General features: G+C 34.9%; 1 protein-coding gene across 1 annotated transcript in view; it reads left to right on the top strand.

Moving 5' to 3' along the window:
• The first annotated feature begins 620 nt into the window (after nt 1–620).
• LOC145260206 (pancreatic triacylglycerol lipase-like) overlaps nt 621–8,787 on the top strand; it is a 31,138-nt gene continuing 22,971 nt past the window's right edge. The window contains exons 1-3 of the mRNA XM_080118030.1: nt 621–673; nt 1,425–1,584; nt 6,148–6,376. Coding sequence (XP_079974156.1) covers nt 621–673; nt 1,425–1,584; nt 6,148–6,376 — 442 coding nt within the window. The remainder of the gene's footprint in view (nt 674–1,424; nt 1,585–6,147; nt 6,377–8,787) is intronic.

Consider the following 8,787-nt stretch of genomic DNA (forward strand, 5'->3'; position numbering starts at 1 on the left):
GGACACTAATAATGATGATAACAGAAAGACCTGCAATTGTCAAAGACCGACCGAATGCCCACTAAGCAATAATTGTCTCAAATCTCTGGTGGTATACTAGGCTAAAATATGCACCGTAGAAACACCAGAAATAGAAATTTTCCACATAGGCAGCACCCCATTGACCTTTAAAAACAGATTTTTGTTATCGTTATTTCCATGGAAACTGCTCGTCTGAGCTCCAATCTCTGGTCCCTCTTCGCCAATCTTTCATGATAAGCACCCGTTTAGCTGAAACCACTGTCAATAATTTTCCCCATTCTTTATCTGTGCCTCAATCAAACTAAGGATTCCATTAACAAAGCTTCTTTCTTAGAAGTGCACGCCTGTGGAACTCTCTTTCGTTTGCCTGTTTCCCACCTGACTACAACTTGGATGTCTTCAAGTCCAACATAAACAAATTCCTGATAAACCGCCCCCTTAAGTAAACACTTTATCAAATCTCCATTACTAACGATTACTGCGATATTGTCCCATTGGTTACTGTACACGCAATAACCCTTATCCCCGAGTGGTTTCCGGGCCTTGATAAGTGGTGACTACCGTGTAAAAAAAAAAGATTTTACGGTTATACACTATCAATGAATAACAAAGCATATGCAACGGAGACCTTACTCTTGGCACACTACGGGAAGTTAATGGAGGCGAACAAAACATCCTTCTGTCGAATAGAAAATACTTAAAAAAGTATAAACATGTAGTTCATTAACTTCACCCTGTTATCCATGTTTAGCAGAGAAATATGATATTATTAGGTTTAAGGACCGTGAAAAATTATTAAATCTAAAAGTAGACTCGGTTATAAGATGCAGACTCTTTGGAGGCTACGCTTTAAATAAGATGTAAAAAAAGAAAAAAAAACGAATAGTGACCCCATCATACCAGTCATACTACAAATCATAACCCCTTACTCCCCAATATCTTAATTAATTAATAAATAAACCAAGGGATGAGTTGTAGGATACAAATAAATGGCTCCTAAAACTTTCAATTTTTTAAAACATTGAACATTTCTAAAAATTAAAAGTACATTTTATATGACTTTCTGTTCCAGCGTTTAAATGCGTCCAAACTCTTTTCAAATTTTAAAAGGTTTGAAAATTATTCATTTTTCAACTATTAACAAAGCATTAATGTGGCCAACTTGTTTATAAAGAAATATAAATGCATTCTGTTGGTTTTATTTTCATAATTTAATTATTTTTAAATATGATTTCTTAAATCTGTTTTTATTACACACTGTTTCATTTATTTCGTTTCCATACATATTCGACGAATAGTAAACAAATAAATAAAAAATAATAATAATCCAATAATTAAAAGCTTACATCCACGTGTGTGAAATTGTTCTGTAATATGCTACTGTGTTTACTTTTTTTCTGTAGAAACGACCAAAGTGGTGTGGGCATCGTCTACAATGACGAAAGGGCCATTATGAACCTGACATTTAATCCGTCAAAAGAAACAAAGGTGATAATCCACGGTTACAAGACTACAGAGGGAAAATTCTGGGTTCATGACGCAGTTTCTGAACTTTTGAAACATGTAAGATCTGATATATTATAAAACGCAATATGCATTACACTCCTCCTCCTCCTCCTCACCCTCTCTCTCTCTCTCTCTCTCTTTCTCTCCCTTTATACGTATATATATATATATATATATATATATATTATTATTATTATTATTATTATGAAATAAGCAATGTTATTAAGTATGATATGTTATTAAGCATGATATATTATTAAGTATGCAATTTTATTATGTATGGTATGTTATTAAGTATTGTATGTTATTAAGCATGATATATTATTAAGTATGCAATTTTGTTGTGTATGGTATGTTATTAAGCATGATATATTATTAAGTATGCAATTTTATTGTGTATGGTATGTTATTAAGCATGATATATTATTAAGTATGCAATTTTATTGTGTATGGTATGTTATTAAGCATGATATATTATTAAGTATGCAATTTTATTGTGTATGGTATGTTATTAAGCATGATATATTATTAAGTATGCAATTTTATTATGTATGGTATGTTATTAAGTATTGTATGTTATTAAGCATGATATATTATTAAGTATGCAATGTTATTATGTATGGTATGTTATTAAGTATAATATGTTATTAAGTATTGTATGTTATTAAGGATGCAATGTTATTAAGTATACTATGTTATTTAAAAAAATGAAATAATTTTTTGACTAATGTCATAAATAACATTATTAATTGTGAAATTTGGGGGGTTTCTGTAAAGAATTTCAAGAATTTTTAATCTTTTATTGTGGGTATTATTTTAGTAATATTAACTGGGATATGTCTATAGTGAGAATGCAGACAACCATTTACGTAAGAGAGGGGAGCGGGCTAAAATTTGATGGAAGTTCTTCATGAAAATTCAATTATATCCCATTTTCTTTAAATTTTTTAATTTTAAATTTTGAAAATCAAAATTAATCAAAATGAATTCGCTATTTTATTTCTTTGGCGTATTTTAAAGGGTTCTAAGGGTGCATAATATGAACATAACCTATCATTTGAAGTTCAGATATTTCAGATTTGTATTTAAATTTGATCCATAATCATTAAGCATCAATTAAGCAAGATTCTCTTATTTTCAGTTTCTTCTTCAGACACCTTAAGCTTAAGTGTCCAATTTTAGATAATATTTGAAGTAAGAATCATAGAATGGATTGTGATCAAAATTGGAATAAAATTGAATGCAAGCGCGCGAAAACAAACATAGTGACCAATCAAAACAATAGGGAATACATTGGATAATAATAGTCTTAATGTCGTAACAATTACTTGTCGACAGCAATTTTAAATGCGATATGCATTTAAAAAAGATCTGAATACCCTAAAAATCAACTTTTTAAGGATAAGTCTTTAGTTGGTACTCTATCGCATGTTGATCATTTTTAATACTAAAAACAATTTCAAAACGATGAAACTATGACATTTATTTGTTAATTTATGCACACGATAATTAAGCATGGGATTTGTTTTATCTGGCACTGTTTGCTGCGGACTTCGAGTCGCTTATTCTTCTGCATCACCAAAAGGTTGTAAGAAATGTTTGAAAATTTGTGAGAAAAAGAAATATACGTTTTTTTATTTTTTGAAAAGAACGGGTGAACAGGATTACTACGTGGCCCTTTTTTAAGCAGTTTAGCCTTAAAACATCGACTAGTGCCAATATTGGATATCGATTTACGTTATATTAGAAACTGGGCACCCCCTAAAATCTGAATATTTAAGTTTTGTTTTATTTTGTTTGCCTGCTTTTGTTATTTTTGTTGTTTTGCTTTTTGGGGTTTTTTTTTTGTTGTTGTTTTTTGTTGTGTTTTATTTTTTTGTTTATTTATTTATTTATTTATTGGTAATCTGATCGAAAGATAATAATCCGCAGAAAAAATTGAAAAAAGACGAAAAGAAAAATACAGGATGTCCAAAAAGTCACTGAAGGGTTTTGAACATAAATAGATTCTTTACTTTCTGTAATTTTAACACAATCCGTCTAAGAAATTGGGAAATTTAAAAAAAAAAATGCAAAATTCAAACAATTTTCATTTATGAAAAATGATGTCTTTTAAATGTTGCCCATTTTCACATATTTATCAATAATTAATTTATATTATTCGCATATTTGTGCTCCTTCCAAAACATTATTCATGACAGATTGCAGAATCTTTGGATTGCGAGTTAACTTCTTTATTTCGTTCCTAATGTTTTCATTCAATTCTTGCAGAGTTTGGGGTTTGTTAATATAGGCTCTTTTTTTAAGATATCCGCACAAGAAAAAGTCGGGGTGAGCCAAGTCTGGGGAACGTGATGGCCATTTGACATTATCATAGCGAGAGATAATGCTGTCGCCAAATTTACCCCTGATTTTGGTAAAACAATTTCACAATTTGCGTACGTTGTTCAATGTTATAATTACCCATAATTAATTTTCAAAATATTATCTGTAAAATATCTGAAATAGAGAATTAAAAATAATCATTAATAGAAAAAATGACAAAGATTTTTACCCTTCAGTAACTTTTTTGGACAGTCTATATACGAGAGAGGGTGCACTGTACAGTTCCACCCGTGATTTTAATCTTCATAAGGAAATATAAAAGTGGTGTACAATGTCTATCTTTCCAGTTATTATAGGAGAAACTAGACTCATGAAAAAGAATTTTAAAAACTACCTGACAAATGTACCCGGTGAACCAAGTGCAAAAGAGATTCAAACAATTGCACTTAAAGGGACTGTCCGAATTAAAAAAAAAAAAAAAGATCTCTCGATTGGATTATCTGTGTTGTAAATGATGGGCAATCATCAATTCCTCCACTATTCAACAATCATGAAATTGTTTGCACGACAACCAAGAAAGCTAACATGCTTGCCAGTCGGTTTGCCTCAAACTCCACATTGGACCCAGAGAACCACTCCCTCCCAGACTTTCCTTTGCGGACAGACGCCACACTGGATGATCTGAAAATTACCTCTTCTTATGTGCATGATATCATAAATCACCTAGACACCTCAAAAGCATGTGGACCCGATCTCGGCTGTACTATCAAAACAATCCTCCGCCGAGGTTGCTCCAGTTTTCTCCAAACTTTAAAACAAATGCCTTAACGATTCTTGCTTTCTTGACTGCTGCAAAACTGGTTCTGCGGTAGCAGATTACAAGAATTCTGGCGAAAGAACTGACCCATTAAATTATCGCCCCATTAGTCTCCTCCCACTTTTTTCCAAAATATTTGAGTCCATAATTAACCAAGCTCTAGTCCATCACTTTACAGCTGCTAAATTTCTGACCGACCAAGACTATGGATTCAGGCAAGCCCGTTCTACAGCAGATATCCTAATTGTAATCTCTGAACGTATATACCATATACTGCACAAAGCAGTGGAACGTAGAGCGATAGCCCTAAATATATCTAAGGCTTTTGACAGGGTATGGCACGATGTCTTCTCAGGAAAATCCGATCATACGGTATTACTGGACGAATACTTAACCTAATTAAATCCTTCTTAAATAAGAGAAGAATTCAGGTTGTCCTCGACGGTCGTACATCTAAACAATATGATATAAATGCGGGTGTATTTCAGGGGTCTATCTTTGGAACTTAATTATATCTAATATTCATAAATTATCCCCCACCTGATAAAATTGTCTCTGAGATGGGTATATTTGTTGATGATACCATGCTCTATGACAGACACGATCGGAAAACAAATGAACACATATTTAAGGAAGTGGCAGAAACACTTGAGGAAGATCTACCATCTGTAGTGGGACAAAAATGGATGGTCACATTCAATGCTGCCAAAACTAAGCTTGTTTCCTTCAATAATTACAAGAAACCATCTCAACCACCAATAGCCATAGCTAAAGATAAAGTACTTCTTTCAAATTCCTCGGCTTAACGTTCACAGGGAACATGAGTTGGAACAGATACATTGAGAGCATTGCCAGGGCCGCTGCGAGGAAGGTGGGCTCTCTCTACCGTGCTAGAAAGTTATTTAAGCCTACACTGTTCTATGACTATTTTAACGGTGGATGCTCTGACGAACTGCAAGCCCTTGTACCCCCTACGCGTAAATACCCCTGACAAACCCGACAATCAGCAAAAGAGTAGAGATCCCTAGATGTAAGAAAGCCTTCTACTCTAATACTTTCTTCCTCAGAACTGCTAGACTTTGGAACTCTCTTCCGGGTTCCTGTTTTCCAACTTTACTGACATGCAGAAGTTCACGTGTAATGTAAACAGACATCTTGCTGCTCAACTCCCTACATAATATCCCTGCAACTTATGTCCCCGATAGTAGCCCGCTTACATCAAAGTGGCACTATGCATTGTTTGGAGCGAAAATGGAATAATAAAAAAAAGAATGTTTGGCATCCTGTAGGATGCCCCATTTCTAGCTTGAACAAGCTGATAAGATTAAAAGAGAGTGTGTGTGTGTGTGTGTGTGTGTGTGTGTGTGTGTGTGTGTGTAAATCTGTTCTGTTCGAGTAAAACATTTTTCCCGTTCTGGAACGAGTATTCTTTTAATTCTTTTAAAAAAGAGAATTGTTTTATCTTTTGTGTTTTTAAGTCCGACTACAATGTAATCGTCGTTGACTGGAAGAGAGGCGCTGAGATGGTTTACCCCACGGCTTGTGCAAACGCCCGGACGGTCGGGGCTGAAATCGCTGTCCTCTTAACAAAGCTACAACAGCTCCGCGGTGCCAATCTGATGACTTTTCATTTGATCGGTAGCAATCTCGGTGCCCACATCGCTGGGTACGCAGGCGAGAGACTTCGAGGCCTCAACAGAATCACGGGTAAGTGAGACTGAGAGATGTGATAGGCTCTGGTTAGTCGAAATAGATCACGTGTTAGGAGAGAGGGAATGAATTAAATAAACGATTTTTTAATACACACACACACACACACACACAATCTGATTTGGGAATCTTGACCCCCGGTGTGCTTGAGGCATTGTGGTGAATGAGAACTTTAGCTAGAATCAAGCATAGACTAGCAAAGGTAGAGGGACGAGGATGACCATAGACACCTCCTCCCCAATTTTTTTTTGTTTATCTTTATGTTGTTTTGTACATTCCGGAAAACAAATAATATATAACTCAAAGTGATGCCAGCTGGGAGGGGGTAGTCTTCTTTCATATTCTATTCATACATTCATTTGTATGCATATATAAATTCACCTGTCATTTCGTTTTTTTAAAAATTGCCAGATCGTCGAAGACAGGATGCAAGCAAGCAGGAAAGCAAGCAAAGTTGACAGTTTTATAATTATGTCTGTGTGTGTATGTGTGTGTATGTGTGTATGTGCGTGTATGTGTGTGTGTATGTGTGAATGTGTGTATGTGTGTGTATGTGTGTATGTGTGTGTATGTGTGTGCGTGTGTGCATGTGTGTATGCAAGCAAAGTTCGCAGTTTTATAATTATGTCTGTGTGTGTGTATGTGAGTGTATGTGTGAATGTGTATGTGTGTATGTGTGTATGTGTGCGTATGTGTGTGCGTGTGTGTTCGTGTGTGTGCGTGTGTGTATGTGTGTGTATCTGTGTGTGTGCGTACGTACATGTGTGTGCATATTTTGTAAGTAAATATTATTAATTTTTTTCTGCCTACAGAATCTAGTGCTCCATCATTACGCAATCATCATTGCAGGAAATAATCATTACTGCTGTTCGCGGAACTCGAATCCCGTCAACAAGCCAATCTTTGCGTTGCGGGCTAGCGTTTTACATCTCGGCCATCAGGAATTAACATTTAAGTGAAAGTAAATTAAAATATTTATGAAAGCATATAAGCGGGTTTGTCATAATTCAACAGCCATAAGTGTATTCGAACAAACAGGAAGTTTCGAATGATGCATGTAGCTGATTGACCGCTTTATTCTCAGCTCATTAAATAGAGCTCAACTTTAATCTTCTTAAAGAGGCTTATAACTACAATATTTCAATAAATATTTAAAATTTTTAGACATACAGTCACTAGTGTTTCATGCTTAATTACTGTTGTTCGTGGGTGAATGGTGACCTTACCGCAGGTGAAACAAATAAAAATGAAAGAGTGTATTGAGAATAACCTCTCATCAAGAGGAAAATTTGATTAATAGGGTTCAGAAATTAAATGACTCAGAAAGATGTGCGAAGAGAGAGAGAGAGAGAGAGAGAGAGAGAGAGAGAGAGTCACGAATGTGACGCCACTTGGACACAAACGAGAAAAAACGGTTAGAGTTTGCAGGAGAGCGAGTTTGGACAGTGGTGTGGACGACTGCTGACAAAATGTCTTAACGACAAAACTGTTGAGAGTTGGCGCTATATTTCTGTTTGTAATTCTCTCTCTCTCTCTCTCTCTCTCTCTCTCTCTCTCTCTCTCTCTCTCTTTCTTTCTCTTTCTCGCACACACACACACACAATCTCTCTCTCGCTCTATCTCTATCTATCTATCTATCTATCTATCTATCCAACCAACTAACTTTTTAGACCCGAATACAAAGCAAAATAATGACTATTACTAGATAAATTAAAGTCTGTGATTTAGTTGAAAATAGACTTAGTTCTAAATAAACAATATTTATGTTGATGAAACAATAAGATAGTTTGTTGCGGTGTGCGTTGCGCGCTTCGACGACATAAATTAACAAAATACATACAACTGTAGACTTTATTCAAAACAAGAAATAACATTTATACATTTTTTACAAACAATATATTATGGTGGAAATGCATAGAACATATGTGTGCGTGCGTGCGCGTTGTTGATCTCTGCTTATCCGGTGTGGACTGAGATTAAATATTTTGTTAAAAGTTGTTACCGACGTAATTCATGATTATAGAGTTTGTTTGTTCATGATTTTGCAATGATTGTTTTACCTCGATAAAGCTGGATAGTACGCGAAAGTTCATTTTATTACAGCATCGGTTTGTGTGTGTAACTCACAATTAGAGCGCGTGTCGCACGCGTCCTAGTTTCATGTCACTCTGGAGAGAGAAAGGAAAAGCGAGAGAGAGAAAGTTGATATCGTTCTTATCGGCTAATACATGCAACAAAGGCGATAATCGTAGATGTCTCGAAATTAACAGTGTTGTGCATCGTGTCTGAATGTTTGCTATGCGCGAAACTCAGACTAATGTGTCTCAACAAGCTTGTGTGTGGATTATGGCGATAGGATGTTATGACTTATATGAAGTCAAATAACGAATAAAGATTCCAATTACTGA

Source organism: Euprymna scolopes, chromosome 36, assembly GCF_053919585.1.
Source record: "Euprymna scolopes isolate OS-2025 chromosome 36, ASM5391958v1, whole genome shotgun sequence".
Lineage (NCBI taxonomy): Eukaryota > Metazoa > Mollusca > Cephalopoda > Sepiida > Sepiolidae > Euprymna > Euprymna scolopes.